We start from the raw sequence: 18257 nt of genomic DNA, 5'->3' as shown, positions 1-18257 counted from the left end.
GAAAAAACATAAGGACAGACAAGCTGTAAATCTTGGCAGCAGCCAGGAAGATGGAGATGGACAAAAGGAAGAGGCCGGTCATACCATTTGGAAGTAGCCACATGACAAAAGGTAGCCAGTGACTTGATAAAGAGTAAGAGAGCTCAAAGTACGGAGTAAAGCACACACATACCTAGGCTTGGGCAAAGATATAAGGAAGAAGAGGGGAAAGTTAGGTTTTTCTAAGTAACCCAGAGAAGTTTTTATGGGAACTCTGCAAGTGACCACATAGGGAGGGACTTCCAGGAAATACAATGGTTCGTAGGGGATAATCATTCCTCCCATCTCCTTAGCAAGACTTTAATCATCAACCCTCCTCTTGGCTAGGTGATTGACAGACTCAGCTGAATTAACTGTTAAGGTAACAGATCAAAATGTCATGTCTCTCCCCAAGGCCAGAGGTAGATTTCATTCTTTTAAACAGAAGGAAATAGCTTTTCCTTAATGAGCTTCAACAGTGCCCTAATATCTCTCCTGTATGGATCTGTGTTTCCATGCTGCATGCTTCTGTTGTCATGGCATTCTACCACATGAGGGCCAGATTCCAGACTCCACAAAATAAGGGCCATGCTGAAACCATGAGCAAAAAAGAGACCCTCCTCTCTCAAGTTATTTATAGCATGGGTTGTGTCATAACAGTGATAATTAATAGTCTGACTACTAAGTCCCTTTAAAATGATAATTCCATTGAAATTATTGAAAAACTAGGAGTCAAAGTATAGTTCAGTGGTTAGTCACTTGACTAGCATATTGGAGGTCCTAAATTAAATGCCTAGGTACCACAAAAAGAAAAGAAAACACACACACACACACACACACACACACACACACACACACACACACACCAGCAAGGAGACCCTTAAAGCAGTGTCTACATTCTTAAAGAATGTAGGAACCCAGACAATGATTAGACAACACACTTTAACAATTGCATCCCGTAAGCTTTGCTGCATCTTCCTTGGAATAGTCTTAGGAAACAAGGATAGCAACAAGAGAAATCAATTCTGAAATGAAGTAACTCACCTAAATAAAGCAACTCACATGTGTGGACCAGGATGTATATGACCAGACCAGGACCTACACTCATGTTTGCGTGGCAAATGGATTTAAATTTAAAATTTTCAATAATAGTAGCTACCAGGAATAAACCTACAAGCTAGATATAATTTTATCTGTAATAAAATGATAGCTGAATTTATACATTCGTTGGCTCAGAGAACACTGGCCTGTCAAAGAGTCTGGGTTCAAATGAAGACTATGGGCAAAAAATGAGAGGAAATGTATAAAGAACCATGTTTGCATTCTCAAAGGAGCAGAGCCAATTAGACATTTTGTTAATTTCCCCCTCAGACCATAGGTGGAGATTATAGATCTGTCCCCAGCATGTTGGAGCCTTATTAGCTGCAAAGGTGCTCAAAATGGGGGCAGGAGAAAACCAGTGCCCCAGAGTTTGCAATTAGGTGGGAAAAATGTCCTCCTGGCCTAGTTTCTGGAGTGTTCTTAGGCCTTCACTGGACTGGATGAGGCCCACTTATAAAAGAGGAACTCTCATTCAACAAGTCCCTCACAGACACTCACAAGTAACTTTTGATGTCTGTGCACCCCCTGACTAGTGCAAATTGACTTACAAAGTTAGCCATTTCTGTTAGTTAGTATCTATTTGCTTATGGCTAGCAGGCACCTTCAGTGAGCATGACAGGTATCACTTTTATTGACTCTACCTTTAACCCTCTCTACTCTTATCATCACCAATACTCCCACATGCAGAAATGTTGATGGTTATTTAATCTTAGACTTGATAAAGTTAACCAAATTTAAATTAAAATTTGGATGAAGAAGCAGACTGGAGTAAATCTATCTCATCTAGGAAACTCATGGTTTTGAGGCTAGATCTGTCTGCTTCCAGAAGCTGAGAAAGCTCTTCCATGAGCCATTCTGCTTAATTCTCCAAGTCCTCCTCTGTTTTCATCCTCTAGAAAAGATTTCAATTTCAAATGTATGATACTGTAGGCAGTATCATAGAGGGTTACTTAAGCAAGAACAGACTTCCCCAATCCACCCAATTCCACATCAACCAGATTCCCTTTCCTGGCACTTTCCTCTTGGAGACACATTGGATCATAGCCCACCCTCAGCATGCTTCTCTGTTTCCTCATTCTGTTTCACAGTCCCACTTTTGGAACTCCTCCCAGGGGACCCCATGGCACCCAAGGCACAGAACTAACCTTGCATATTCCACAGGCTGTTACCTTTATCCACTTACTGTCTGTATTCCCTACCAGACTGCAACCTGCTCAGAAGCTGACAACTTGCCCATTCCACTTTGGCTTTGCAGGGCTCAGCACATAAGCTGATACGTACTGGGGGCTCAAGGTGTGTCTGCCAAATCAATGAATGGATAACCAAATACTGAAGTGCAGAGTTATTCAACAATTCTCACCTACTTGCTAAAAATGGTAAAAGTATCAGAGCCCTCTCCTTACAAAATCGAACTCAAATGACAAGGGACATTATTTTTAAGAATTAAAAACATCTCCACATGTCAATTACTGGAACTGAAATGCTTTTGGGGTCCTAGAGTGCACTTTCAGGGGACTTTTGGCTTGCCTTGTTGTTTCTCATACAATTCTTGCCTCTCCGCATCCTCAGACTTTGAGATTGGCACGTGCTAAAAGGACTCTCAAGGGGAGGAGAAAAATCCCCAACTCAGTGATGTGTTCCAACAGGGACAGAAGGATTGCTGCTTCATTTCCTGCCAATTTTTAAATTATGAATATTTTGGTATGATTATAAGTAAGCAAGACAAGCCTACCAGGGAATCAAATAATCCCTGAACATGAAAACATAGATTATTGTTTTCCTTTCCTCTTCCTCTCCAGTTGCTATATTTTGCTTCCACAAAGCAAAACAGGGTCAGGTAGACAAGAGAGTTGTCTTGAACATTTTTAATTCATAAAATTGCTGCAATAGGAAACTTGTTGTCATTTTCTCAAATCACTCAAGTGCACCTCCCCCCAATGATATTCTTGTAGATTATAAATAAATTATTTAATTGTTTAAGCCATTCTTTTGGTTAAAAATTACCTTGTTTGACCCACATCTCCATCACCTTTCCAGCTTAGAGAACTGCTTAAGAAACACCCGTTGAGATATCCCTTAAATATAGAGAGCTTTAAAAGAATTCCTAGTTTAGGAGAGCAAAAGGTGAGTGGAGACATCCTTTCAATTTTTGGAAGTGAAGGAAAAGCTTAGACTTTATAGCACATTCCTGTAGTAATGTGCAGCGTGGCTTTTGTTATGCTAATGAGGCACACACTGCTGTTTGAGCACTCCCTCTATTTTCCTTTCCTATGAAAGTACTTTCAGAATCCAGACAGCTTAAGTTAGAGCAAGACTACCTTTGTCATCATTTTAGAGGCAGGTCTTCCAACATCGGCATGTGTTAGTTAGTCAAATTAATGAGAACAATAAACAAAGAAACCAAGATTAGCAATGAGCACACTCAATGGGAAACTTCATCTTTTTGCAAGATCTTCTCTTTCTTGTCATTTGAATGTCATTGCTAAATATAAGATAGGAATGGGTTGGGGATTTAGCTCAGTGGTAGAGCTCTTGCCTAGGAAACGAAAGGCCCTGGGTTCGGTCCCCAGCTCCGAAAAAAAAAAAAAAAAAAAAAAAAAGAAAAAAGAAAATAAGATAGGAATGCTTTGTTGTGTAGTCTCTTAGGTTTCAGCTCACAGACTTTCTGACACACCCCCATTCATGATCAAACACACAGTTCACAAAAGGCTTAATTGCATCTAGACTTACTAAATATTCTACTTGGGGTCTGCAAATAAGACTATAGGAAGGTGGGGGATCTTTTTGTTATGCAAATACAAGCTGGTGGGAGCTCTTTCTGAAAACTATTTAGCTGAAGTCTCAAAAACCAATGTTTGAATGGCCTCTTCTTTATCTTTTGCCAGGAATGTAATCCTCACTATAAGCTGGGTGATATAATCTTTTGTGGTCAATTGGCAAATAAGTTCTTCCTGAGGTGAATTTTGATTAAGTGTATAATGATAACTTTATATGGTTTTGCAGGCTCTCTCTCTCTCTCTCTCTCTCTCTCTCTCTCTCTCTCTCTCTCTCTCTCTTTCTCTTTCTCTTTCTGATGAAAGGTTAAATTCTTAATGACAAAGTGGAATGTTTGTTTACAAAGCCTTCTCCAATATTATCTGACTTCTCAGAAGAAGGTATATCTCGGATATAGCTCTCTGACTCAGTGGGACACAAACTTAGGCATAATATTCTTAATAAACCCATTTCCTGAAATATGCCAAACTATATATCTATAATGCATATATATCATATATACATCATATATGTATGGCTGCATTAGTTATATTAATGAAGTATGTTTTCACTAGAACCCTAAAAATTATAGGTGTTTTATTTCTGATTTCTAGGTTGAACACATGAAGGTCATATAGCTGGTAAGACAGAACTTGAAGCCAAATATGTCCATAGACATAATCTGTACCCCTTATGTATACTGAGTGTTTTAAATTACTTTTCTACATTTTTTTATTTTTATTTTTAAAATTATGTGTGTGTGTACATGTGAGTATATGTGTGTGCATTATGTTTGTCCATGTGAGTGTGTGTGCATGTGTGGTGTGAATTTAAGTGTGTGTGTATACATGTGAGTGTGTGTGCATATGAGTATGTGTGAGTGTGTATGTGTTCATGTTAGTGTGTGTGCATGTGTGTACATTGTGTACATGTGAGTGGATATGTGTGCGTGTGTGTGTGTGTGTGTGTGTGTGTGTGTGTGTGTGTGTCTGTGTGGTAGGTCTGATGTTAAGGTCCTGTTTCCCAATTGGTTCCAGCCCTGTGAGATCTTGGGTGAAGCAAGCATAGGCCGATTCTCCAGGCAGGGGGTTAGGGTGCTGAGCTGGGATTAAATATAATTGAACAAATAAAGTTGAGGCCAGATTGAGAGATGCTGAGCTAAGAATGTTAGGAAAGGCATGCTAGCCAAGGAAGGCTTAGAAGAACCTCATAATTAAGCCAGTAAGACAGATTAAAGTTGAGCAATATGTATATGTCTGTGCTTTTCATCTGCAAATCCTGTATTTTCTGGGTGGGGGCTGGTAGTGTGGCTGGCTGGTTTCCAGAACATTAGGGTATTAAGACAGGGTAGCAAAAGCTACACACTGCACACGTGTGCACACACACACACACACACACACACACACACACACATATATATATATATATATATATATATATATATATATATATATATATATATATTTCATGTTCCTCCTTCAGGAAATAGTCTCCTACCATGTTCTTCCTGCCAAGGTTAATGATTCTGTGATAGAAGCAGCATGAGTCTGGGAGACAAGGGTGTGTCTATGTCCTTAACAAAAATCATAAATGCTGTGACCTTAAGAACAGCCCTTAAGGCTGTGGGAAAGAACTCTGAAAACATGAGTTCAAAAATATATAATTTCTTAATTATGCAAAATAAAAGAATGTAGTATGAATTATATGAGGAGCTTCAGAGACCTAAAAGGACAAAGACAGCTGCACTATAAGCCAGCTTGTCAGAAAGAAATTAGGGAGATAAATAGATTTGAGGAGTGGTAATTGGAAAGCAAAATCCTACCCAGTTAAGTTTATTGTTTGTGCTTAAAAAGCCAGGCAGATTACTGAGTTCAAGGTCAACCTGGGACAGTGCAAATTTAGGTCCAGACCGAGATGAGGTGGGAATGCTAATATCAGTATTGGATCCTACCAAGCTAAATTGATTGTCTGTGCTTTAAAAGGAAGATATCTGAATTCATTTGCAATGCTAAACAAAAGTTGCTTGCTGTTTTTTTCTAAGAATCAGCAGGATGGGGTCATAGAATGCCAATTTGTGGGATAAGCAAAAGGAAACTAGAATAAATGTCTGAATTCATATGTAAATAAAAGACCAGGCTTTAGTCTGAGAGAACTGCACTATCTGGATGAGCTGTCTGGAGATCTCCAGAGAGAGCTGTCACAAGCAGAACACAGGTTATCTGCTTGTACCCACAATTTGACTTAAAGAAATTTCATCTGCTGCTCCCAAACACCTTTTTCTCAGACCCCAGACCAAGCTGAGGCTGGTCATTGGCAGTACAAAGAAATATGGAGTCAAAACACCCATAGACATTAAGTTTTAAAAAGTAGTTAAGTAAATATACAAACAAAGCAATAATAGGTAAGTATGGAAGCCAACTAAATATTTAACGTTGGGACTATATTGGTAATTATAGAATGTAAGTACAACTATAAAGATGTCAAAACTTTGCCTTTATCACTAAGATACCAGGCTACAAGAGCAATTTTAAAGAAAAATCTAAATTATTAATAAAGTACAATTTCTTTTTAATTTTATAACTAGCTTTTCCTACAGAAAATTAATTTTATCATCATCAGCAATGTGTGTACATGTGTGTGTGTACATGTGTGTGAAGGTACCCAGGTAGCCTAGAAGAGAGCATTGGATCCCTTGGAGCTGGAGGTACAGGCATTTGTGAGATGCCTGAAGTTATCTGGGAACTGAACTTCTCTTTGGTAGAGCATTAAGTGCTTTTAACCTCAGTGCCATCTTTCTAGCTATGGGAAGTCAATTTCAAATTCACACATGTTTTATCAACTTGGGCACAGTTTGAACATTCATCATATTTTATCACTTATCTTATAAAAATGTCTGCAAGGCACAGGGGATCATTTGTCCTAAGCAACCCTAAAAACATATTAGAACCCAGGAATGAAATTCTTTTGTCATGAAACTCTTTTGTGATGAAATTGTTCCCATTCAAAATGTAACATCACCCAAGGTCATGCATATATGTGGATAGGAAAAATGATTACTCTAATTTACTTGGTTACTCAACTGATTTTCTGAGAGTATCATGACACACATGGTTGTTTCTCTCCCATTCCGGTAATCAAAACATGCAGGTCATTATATGGAAATTGTACTGTTTAAAATCCTAGCCATACAAATGACTTAGTGACTCAGAGCTCCCTTTTGTTGTTGGACAGTATAAATAGCTTTGCAAAGGGGTATGCAAACTTAAGATGTTAGTCTAACTTTTTATAGGTCTCACTGTGAGCTGACTTAGAGCACAGAATATCATGGGACACATATCCCTTTTGCTATGATAAAATCACTGGAATGCTGATTGACCATCACCAGCCAAGCAAAGTCTGTGTTTAAGTCCTTTATGCCATCAAGTAAGCCCTGTGAGAAAAAAAGGTAGAAAATCTCTGTGACGGTTGACATGCCTGCTCAAATATACTCTTGTCTGGTTGGGTTGTCATCAACTTAACACAAGCTGGTTCTTTGGGAAGAAGAATCTCCACTGAGAAAATGCCACCATCGGATTGGCCTATGGGCTAGGCTTTTGAGTATATTTCTCATTAATGATCGAATGAGAAGACTCAAGGGCACAGTCCATCCTGTGCAGTGGGATTCCAAGACAGGTTGTCTGAGGTGGCATAAGAAATCAGCCTGAGCAAACTAAGGGAAGCGAGATGGTAAGCAGTGTCTTTCCACAAATCTGCTTCAGTTCTTGCTTCTAGGTTCCTGCCCTGATCACCTCCATGATGAAGTACGACCTGAGAGTTATAAGCTGAAAGAAATCCTTGCATCCCCGTGTTACCTTTGGTCATGGTGTTTATTGCAGCAATCGAAACTCTAAGTTGTACTCTAGGGGTCCTGCTTAGAGTCCTGTTCAAACTAACTGCTTGTCACTGTGCCAGTTTACTTCAGTCTCTTCCTTTCTCTGATACCTTTCAAAAGTATAAAAGGAGAGTACCATGTAAGCTAAAAAGGGAACAGGTATTAAAAATGTAATGAAAAAAAACAGTCCATCAATCAATCAATCAATCAATCAAACAAACAAACAAACAAAAAACCACTCACTTCCTGCAAGATTTGTGCTGGGGCCACAGTTTTTGTCTTCAGAGACTAGTGTTGGCTGCAAATCTCCAGTGTCTTCTTTAAAAACAAATGTTTCCCCTTTGCTCCTAGTAAACAACATTTCCTTCCCCTTGCAAATTCCTGGGACCTGGTCATGTCATTTGGAATAAAATATTGTTACCAACAGCATCCCAGTGTCTGCTGGCTTTGGCATAGGTTTATTGCAGGCTAAGGTGTGCTTTAACCCATCTCTTAGATTGTCATTCCCTTCCAGAGACATTGCCAAGAATGGTGCCAGGATTTTGAACCAATATCTCTACCAGGGAAGAAGTTTGCTCTTGTGAGACAAAGACAGAGCATCATTCAGGTCTCCAGCTTCACAACAATCAGGAGTGAAGAGTCTGTCTTTTGGAGGAAAGTGGTTGTTTATATTATGACATTATTGAGGGAACTAAAAGACTTCTTGCTCTCCAACATTGGAGGAAAAGAGAAGCAGGAGGGTATCTCCTTGATTTCACTGTATTTCTTTAAAGCAAGCTATATATCTAGTTGGAATTCTCTCCACTTCTTGTAATGCAAATCACATCACCTCCAGATGAAATGAGTTCGCAGGAATGTCTCTGCACCTGCTGATAAAGGGTCACAGAGAAGCGTGACCAACAGGCCTTGTCAAGTCTCTTCCAGCTCACTGTCATCAGATCAGACCCCTTTGTCCAATGACTTTTCTGTATGATTTTCAGAACTTCCTCAGACCTGAACATAAAAATACAGTTTCTCTTGTTTCTTTGGCTCCTATGTCATGTAGAATTTATACTGCATAGATCTTTATGTCTTTCCTATTGTCTTTTGTATTACATATAGTGAAATACCTAGTAATGGGTGAGGAAAGAATGAATACTTTCCTCTCGTCTACACTATTATAGCTCCCGCTCCTCAAGAGGACTGGAAAGCAACCGAGTCTCTCAGGTGAAGCGGCCAGTTGAATTGTTCGTGAGCAGAACGAGCTCCTGTTGAAATGCTTTGCTACCTCTTGTAGTTTGAATGTGAACCCTGCCGTCGGTTCATGTTTGAACCCTCGGTCCAAAGCTGGTGATGCTGTTTGTAGGAGGCGGAGCCTTACTTAAGGAAGTGCGACAACAGGAACTAGCTTAAGCCTGTATAGCCCAGCCCCACTTCCTGTTCACGCTCTGCTTCCTCACTGTGGTTGCCATGAGTGTCCAAATCAGGCTCTTACTTCTGGCACCATGTTTTCCCCATTTGCATGGACTGGATCCTCTGTGTTAGCAAAGTTACTTTCATCAGGGCATTTAACTACCATGGTGAGAACGGAACTAATGTATCACCCTTGTATCTCTGGGACTCTTCTACTCCCTTCCTCTGTATCACTGGGTTAAGTGGATTGCAGGCCTTTGACCAAGCCTTTCTATCTCATTTTTTGCACGTGTGCCTAGTTTTGCTCATTGTTACTTCAGCTTTTTTTTTTTATACCTTACAACTTATTAGAGGATGATTGCATTTCAAAATAGAAATTCTAGCATTTGAAGGTAGACATTCTGCTCAAGTACAAGAGCTACATTATACTGTTTATCCTAACATTATCAGACTTCTATGCTGGGGAACACTGCGCCTGTCTCCACTTTATCATAATAGCATTGTGATGATGTTTATATATAATTTTTCTTTGTGTATTGCTCTCAGGATGCATATAAGATGAAGGACAGTGAAAGAGTAAGATTTGTTTACCTTTAAGTATCTGACTGAATTATACAAATTCTAACTGAGGGATATGTCTCAGCTGTGTAAATTCTTTACACCACTATAAAAGCCATGTGCAACGTGTGTCTGTGACATCAGCATTGTGGATGTGGAGACATAAGGATACCAGTGGCTTGATAACTAAAAAAATCAATCTGAAACAGCAAGATCCAGGTTCACTTAAAGGTCCTATGTAAAACAGTAGGGTGGGAGATATTGAGGAAGACAGTGTTAATCTCTGTTCTACAGTCACATGAATAAGGAACACACACACAGACACACACACACACACACACACACACACACAGTGTGGTAATTTGGATAAAAATGGCACCCATAGACTCATTCAAATGCTTAGGGGTGTTATTAGGAGGTGGGGCTTGTTGAAGTAGGTGGGGTCTTGGTGGAAGTGAGGTGGGTTTCAAATCCCCAAGCCAGGCCCAGTGCCTCTCTCTTCTTGTTATCTGTTGATCCAGATATAGAACTCCTGCTTCCTTACCTAGCACCATGCTTCCCACCATGATATAATGGACTAAACCTCTTAACTATAAGCCAGCCCTAACTAATATGCTTTCCTTTATAAGAGTTTGCATGGTCAAGGTGTCTCCTCACAGCAATAGAAACCCATAGACACACACACATAAGCACACACACACACACACACACACACACACACACACACACACAGAGAGAGAGAGAGAGAGAGAGAGAGAGAAACAGAAATAGAAACAGAGACACACAGAGAGAAATATACCACACTCTATTACAATGCAACCTCTACATATTACAGAAGCCTTTGGTTCCTATGGTAAATCATTATTATAACTTGTTAGTATACAATAAGGACATTTAATCATCTTAAAGAGAGAACCAGTTTATGATAAAAAAACATAGAGCTCAAAATGGTCTCACAAATAAAGTAGATTATTTTTTAAGTCCTCAAAAGTACCTAAGACAAGGAAGGAGCTCATTTACAGGAAAAAAAAAGCAAACCTTCTGTAACTGGGGATCTGTTATTTTTCACTATGAGGTTTTACTTTATTTTCCTTACTAATTGTTTGTGTCCAACTCTACCTATCTATTTATTATAGGATCTTCTTTCATTGCTTAAAAGTTATTCACAGCTAAAACATTTATATCACCCAAGTTAATACATATATACATATATGTATTTATATAATCATACACACTACATCATATATATATCACCCAAGTTTCTCATTTCACAGGAAATAAGGATTGTCATCCCCATTGTGTCTGGATTATTTATTTGCTCAGAATACTAATAGATATGAGAGACAGAATTACCTGAGTTGAGAATCTGAACATTTAACTTGACCTCAAACATACCACCAGATTTGAGTGAACTAACCTTCAGATGGTCTGTGCCAGGCATATAATTTAAAGTCTTAAAAAATACTGATTAGATGAGATGTGTATGTCTAAAAACACAATTAACATATTTTTAAAAAACTTATGTTGGCTAAATGCTGCCTTCTGATAACCAAACCTCAAGACACCAAAGTGGAAATTAATTCAAGTTTTTACTGGAAACATGTTTTATTAGCCCCATAAGGAGGTGGTTGCCTTTACCTAAAATATCTCTCAATGTGTGGTCTCTTATTCAATCATGACCAACGTGTCATAGGACAATGGATGAAAATAAGAGAGACACTAAATTAGGGGTTTCTAATATATGCCCAATTTACTGTCTCTTACTTTCATTTCCTCTAGACTTTATGCTGTGCATGGGATTACTAAATTCACTGTAACAACTTCTACCTTCCCTATACATCTTTCTATACTGCTTGCTAAGAGTTATCCTATCACTTTAAGGTTACCCAAATATTCTACAAAGCTAAAGAGTATACCATGCAAAAAAGGTATGCTGCTAACATGGCTTGTTTGAGTATGTAATTGCATTAGTGCATTGGTATTTGCAGTAGAATCATATTATTATGTAAACAGAGATATTAAAAAGTAGACAAAACTTAGGAGCCCGTGGCTGAGTTCTAAGTTTCTTCCCCCTTTCCTCTTCATCAGAATTTTCATTTAGAAAAGCTGTAATCTCTATGTCAACTTCCTAAGGAATTCTGGATGGCATATCTTGTCTGTTGCTCTCTTGAAGTTATAGTATCTCCAAGACCAGTGAACTAACCTTTAACTGATCTAAGACATATCTTAAGAGCTGATATTTTGGGGGATTTATTTGAACATATTGTCAGGTTTGTCTTAACATTATATGCTATACTCTCTGTGGTGTTTTGAATATGCTTGGCCTAGGGTGTGGCACTATTAGGAGGTGTGGCCTTGTTGGAAGAATTGTGTCACTGTGGGAGTGGCCTTTGAGACCCTCCTCCTAGCTGCCCATGAGCCAATCTTCTTCTGTTTGCCTTCAGAACCAGGTGTAGCACTCTCCACTCCTCACATGCCATGCCTGCCTAACTGGACACTACCATGTTTCCTGCCATGATGATAATGGATTGAACCTCAGAATCTGTAAGTCAGCCCCAATTAAATGTTGCCTTTCATAAAAGTTGTCTTGATCAATCAATAAAACCCTAACTAAGACAGAACTTGGTACCAGGGACTGGGGTATGCTATATGATAAGCCTGACCATGCTATTGTTTGAAAGAATGTGGATTTTGGAGACTTTGGATTTGGAAGGCAGTGGAATGCTTTAAGTGGGGCTCTATGGCCATCCTAGTCAGAGTATGGAGGACATTGTGGGTGAGGGTGATTGAACTGTAGCAGCCTGGCTTTAGACATTTCAAAAGAGAAGAATTTTAGTATGTGGCCTAGAGGCTGTTTTTGTGAAGTTTTGGTGAAGAATGTTACTGGTTTTTGTCCTTATCTGAAAAGTCTGCACAAGACCCAGCTGAAGAGACTCAGATTAATTGCATGTCACAAAGGAGTCTCAGAAACACCCAGCATAGACTTTGTCCTCTGATTTACTCTCAGGAAGACCATTTTGATCAAGCTTAGCAAGCTTAGAAAGGAAAATATAAAATGTGTGTATGTTTCAAGTATTAAAGGAGCACCAAGAAGTACAGTGGATCTAAATCCTGTGTTTTTAATGATATTAAATAAAATTAAGGGAGTTTTGACTTCCAGAAAAGACCCCACCTAGCTAAACTATTTATGTGTTCGCAGTTAAACAAGAAATAGTTATATTATGTTAGATGTTATTGCCTGGTTGTTTTCATTTGGATTTTCAATATGGAATGAACTATAATCCAGACATGGAGGGCACACCTATGATCCAGAACTTGAGTCTGGAAGACACAGGCTTTTGATCTGGACTTTGACATAGGATGTCATACACTATTGATCTGGATCTTCGGGTATAGTGACCATGAAAAACTTAGGCCTGGACATGGTGGTACATGCCTTTAATCCAAGGAGACAGAAGCAAGATTTCTAAGTTCTAGACCAGCCTTGTACTGAGCAAGTTCCAGGTAAAGAAAAGCTTAAGTCCTGACATGGTGGTACAATACTTTAATCGCAGCACTCAGAAGAGAGAGCCACATAGATCTCTGAGTTCAAGGTCAGTCTGATCTACAGAGCAAGTTTCAGGACAGCCAAACTTAGTCAATGAAGGAAATCATCAAAACCAGAAAGCTGGCAAAGGTGTAATAAAACAAGGGGGACCATGCACTATCTCCAGCAAGCAGCAGAACATGGTAGCATTGGCCATGTGGCTCCTGCTTTAGAGTTAAGACAAGAAGTGGTTACTGGGACAATTGATGCTGGTTAGCTGGAGCTAAGAAATTAGCAGTGGTTAAGAAGAGACCAGCATCACTGAGGTGAAATCTTCTAGGAAGTTGTTTCTAAGAGCACAAACAAACTGTGTTCCAGAGATAGCTGAGGTTGTACCTTGCATTGCTACTGGACTTGGTAGTGTGTAAGAATCACTCAGGTAGTACTGGTTTTGATGGCATGAAGGGATCATGTAAAAAAAAGTGAGACTTGGCACTGTGAAGGTCCAGGGAAGGCTGCTGATGAAGGTGCAGCCCCAGTTGCAGTTGATGGCCGAGGACTGAAGAGTCATGCAAAGAAGTTGAGGCTTGGCGCCATAAAGAGAGCATATGAGAGGCTATTGGTGAAGTCTAGTTACAGCACTAGATTCCATGGAATTACAGATGCTAGTACCATGGGGTGATCACCAAGAACAGCAGCAGCAGTGGAGAGGATTGACCTAGAGCCTAAAGTATTATACAGGTTGGAGCTGGAGAAGTGACTCAAGCCCTTTTGAGGAGTCCAGAAGGCACTGGAACAAGAAGGTATAAAGTTGAAGTTGCCTTGGATACCCAAAGATGCTAGAGATATCAGCCTCTGTGGGATACCTGCTGAGGAAAGCTGCTGACGGGGAGTGGGAACAGTCCAAGAGAAAGAAGTTTGGTGCAGTCAACAAAGATGAAAGAACTTGGAGATCTGAAAATATCAGATATGAGATATCAGACATGGAGATGCAGAATGTTGGAGTTTACCCAGCTTGGTCCTGTTTGGTTCAGTACTTCCTCACTGTGAAGTTTTGGAACGGCAATGTATATCCTGTGATAATGAAGGTATGTGATCTGCTTTTTGATTTTGATTTTATAGAGGATTACAGTTAAGTGATTGAATGACTCCCAGTAAAGACTTTGAACTTTGGACTTTTAACATTGTTGAGACTGCTATAGACTGTGGGACTTTTGAAGCTGGACTAAATGTATTTTTCATTATGCTGTAGCTAGGTATGGCCCCCATAGACTCAAGTGTTCCATACGACAAGCCTACTGGAGCCAGGTGATGGTTTGAATATGCTTGGTCCAGGGTGTGGTACTATTAGGAGGTGTGGCCTTGTTGGAGTAGGTGTGGCTTTGTTGGAAGAAGTGTGTTACTGTGGGGGTGGGCCTTGAGACCCTCCTCCTAGCTGCCTATGAGCCGATCTTCTGTTTGCCTTCAGAACCAGATGTAGAACACTCAGCTCCTCCCTTGCCATGCCGGCCTAGCTGAACACTGCTATGCTTCCTGCCATGATGAAGATGGTCGGAACCTCAGAACCTGTAAACCAGCCCCAATTCAGTGTTTTCCGTCATACAAGTTGTCTTGGTCATGGTGTCTTTTCGTAGCAATAAAACCCTAACTAAGACACTATCCAAATTGTAGATTCCTACCTTTAATAAAAGGTGGATATTGTATTTCTATGTTAAAGACTATTAAAAAAATAAATAAGAAACCTCCATGAATCTTCAAAAATTTAACACCAAGCAAAATCTTACTACATCATTTTATAAACTGTAAATGGGTATGCAGACAGAATTCACATCACTCTGTCTTCACTGTGTAATAATTAAATGTCTAAACCTTTACAGGGAACATATTTGATCAATCAATGGTTTCTGTCTGGCCTTCTAGCACACCCTCCCCAAATCGGTTCCTTCTCCCTAACCAACTTGTTTATATGTTAAACACAGGCTCTCTGTATGGTCAAATGCATTATAATTCAGCTTTCTTTCTCCTCTTCATCCACCCATGGGGGAGCTCTACAAAACAATGTACTTTTCTTCCTCTGTGTCCTATCATTACATCTCTCTGAATCACCACTTCAACCTTCAAATCCACCCCGCCCCACATGTTCCCTCTTTAAAGTTGCACTCTCTTGTTTGAGAACATGGTTTGCTGTATCCCAGTTTGCTTTATTCATGAGAACCTTTCCCCATTTACAAACCTAGATTTGTTGACATTATGTTTGAAATAAATGATGCCATCCCTCTTTGTATGTTTATGCTGTATATCTCAAAGGAGAATATACTCTTGAGAGAATCTTATAAATGTTCCATGACCATAAGACTTAGAGCCGTTCATTAACAAAAAATGCTTACTAACAGCTGTTGACCCACTGACTAGCCTACCATAGTTTTCTATTCCAGGGAAACTGGTAAGCCATTAGTATAATATGTTTTATTTCCTCAGAAGTGTTTAATAAAACTGGTAAACTGTCAAAGTTTTCACTTTCAATTTTAAAATATTAAATGATAAAAAAAAGTGTAAGGACCATAAACGTTTTATCTTTGATGTATGATAAAACCAAATACTCGCAATGCGTATATTACTCAATTAAAAAACTGAAGAAGAATTTTTGGAGTGATGTATGGATACATTTTGTTTTGAGTTCATTCACATATTTAATCAGGTTTACCAGAAAGCTTATAGTAAAACTCACAGTAGATTGGAAAACACAGAACAACAGCTGTGATTTAAAATTTAAAGTCATGCTGCACATTTACAAACTACAGGTGATAAGAGAATTGGGAAATGTGCGAGTATACAAGCCGAGGGGGAGGTCATTGATGGGTCCAAAGCCTTTAGCTCCTTTTCTAATGCATCTAAGGTCGCTGATTAGGTTCAGCACGCTGGCCAGTTCCCCGTGCCATCTAGTAGTCTCTATTGGTTTAAAGGATGAAGTCCGGAAGGAAAAGGTCATCTGTTCTTTGTATTAATCATTACAATTCCACAACCCGGGGTGAAGACTGAGAAACAGAGACAGTACATTAAATATCGCTGTTGCTGACTTTTGGGGTGTCTTATTTGGTGTGTGGGGTTCCTATTCCTTCCCTCAGATACTACATGTTGGAAGGGCTGAACAGGAGAAAATACACTGACTTCTTCTAGGGACTGAAAAAAGCTTCACTGACAAGGTGGGGGGGGGGGCGCTTGCTTTCTACTTAAATAGCTGAACTTCATGAACCGTACATCGATTCACTCAAATCTGATGCATTTGTACTTTAGAGTGGACACATGTGGTGGCATAGGTTGTTGGAATAGAGGTTTACAGAGGTGAGAAAAACACACTGCCTGCCCTTCCCTCTGCCCCTTCCCAGTCCCCACACTCCAGATGGGAAGTCTGAACTAGAAGATGGACTTTTTCTGAAAAGTAACATCTCACTAAATTCCTCTTAGTGTGACCTCTGGACGCATGCAGAAAGCCTGCTTTCCGCTGGTCAGAAGTTACCTTTGGCTTCTGTATTTTCCCTCCCCACCCCCGGGGGTAAAAACTTTTTGTCCCCGGGAGGGGAAGAGAGGTCGAGGCAAGGAGAGGTGATCTACATAGCGGAGGGGGCAAGGAAGATTGGGGGGCATGAGGGTAAAAAGTAGTGGAGCTCTGAGGCTTTGGGGGCGCTCCGCGCTTTCCCCCTCTAGGCCTTTGCGGTCGCCCTCTCCGCCGCGGACACTGGAGAGTTAAGCCAATAAACACGTAAGCGCCGCTCGCTCCCCAATCGGCAAGATGCCTCTCCGGCTCTTGGCTGCATCGACAGCTTGCAACACTCGGCATCTTTCCTGGAGGCGCCTCCTTCAGCGGCTGCAGATGGCATCCGGCTGCGGGCTCCGGGCTCGCAATTGATTCTCGCCCTTGCCCACCTCGGGTGCACACACGCACCTCTCCCTTCTCCTCCTCCCCTCGCGCTCCTGGGTCTGCGCTCAGCTCGCGCTCGCCGGCGGAGGAAGCAGTCGGCGGCGACCGAAGCTGAGCAGCTGTGCTCGCTCTCCCTGACCTAGGAAGAAGCGCCCACCGGGACAGCCGACCCTCGGCTGCCTCCAGCGCCCCCCATCTTTTGCACCCCAAGCCGGGGACTCCGGGGACCCCCCTCTCCCAGGCGCCACCATGCTGGACCCTTCGTCCAGCGAAGAGGAATCGGATGAGATCCTGGAAGAGGAGAGCGGCAAGGAGGTGCTGGGCTCGGCCGCGTCCGGAGCGCGCCTGTCTCCAAGCCGCACCAGCGAGGGCTCGGCGGGCAGCGCCGGGATGGGGGCAGTGGCGCCGGGGCCGGGGGGGCGCCGGCGGCGGTGGGGGGTAGCGGCGCGAGCAGCGGCGGCGGGGCCGGGGGCTGCAGCCCAGCAGCCGCGCCGGCGGCGGCCGGCCCTCCAGCCCCAGCCCGTCGGTGGTGAGCGAGAAGGAGAAGGAAGAGTTAGAGCGGCTACAGAAGGAAGAGGAGGAGAGGAAGAAGAGGCTGCAGCTGTACGTGTTCGTGATGCGCTGCATTGCCTACCCCTTCAACGCCAAGCAGCCCACCGACATGGCTCGGCGGCAGCAGAAGGTAGGTGCGCCGCGAGGCCGGGGAGCGGCGCCGGGACGTCGCCCGGCAAGCGGGCGGGGCGAACAATGGGAGCCGGCGGCGCAGCTGGCGAGGAGGAGCCGGGGAAGGTGGAGACCGCGCCCTGGGACTAGGGGCCCGTCTCGCCGCGGCCCAGCTAGGCTCGCCGCAAAACTGCTCCGCGAGCTGGAGATGTCCCTGGGATTTGTCGGGGCCTTTGGCACAGGGCTGCGCTCATTGGCCTCCCTGCGGGGACAGGCAGGCGGGAAAGTCCCGCTCGCTCGGTGACCTAGGTGGCGCGGGGAGTGACTTGCAGCGGGCAGCGCCCACAGAGGCCTTGTCGCTTGCCGGGTTCCCTGCGCTCTCGGGTGGCGGCGGCTGCGCTGCGCTCTGGCCCGCCCTCCGGGGCGTGCACTAGGCGGGCACAGGCTCCCGGCAG

General features: G+C 42.0%; 1 protein-coding gene across 1 annotated transcript in view; it reads left to right on the top strand.

Moving 5' to 3' along the window:
* Nucleotides 1-17283: 17283 nt before the first annotated feature.
* Nucleotides 17284-18257, top strand: part of Cadps (calcium dependent secretion activator) — a 442640-nt gene continuing 441666 nt past the window's right edge. Inside the window, 3 exon segments of the mRNA XM_032917997.1 lie at nt 17284-17527; nt 17530-17610; nt 17613-17821. Coding sequence (XP_032773888.1) covers nt 17389-17527; nt 17530-17610; nt 17613-17821 — 429 coding nt within the window. The 5' untranslated portion in view covers nt 17284-17388.

The sequence above is a fragment of the Rattus rattus genome, chromosome 12 (genome assembly GCF_011064425.1).
Source record: "Rattus rattus isolate New Zealand chromosome 12, Rrattus_CSIRO_v1, whole genome shotgun sequence".
Taxonomy (NCBI): domain Eukaryota; kingdom Metazoa; phylum Chordata; class Mammalia; order Rodentia; family Muridae; genus Rattus; species Rattus rattus.
The sequence above is the reverse complement of the archived record's forward strand: the minus strand, read 5'-3'. Positions and strand labels throughout refer to the sequence as shown.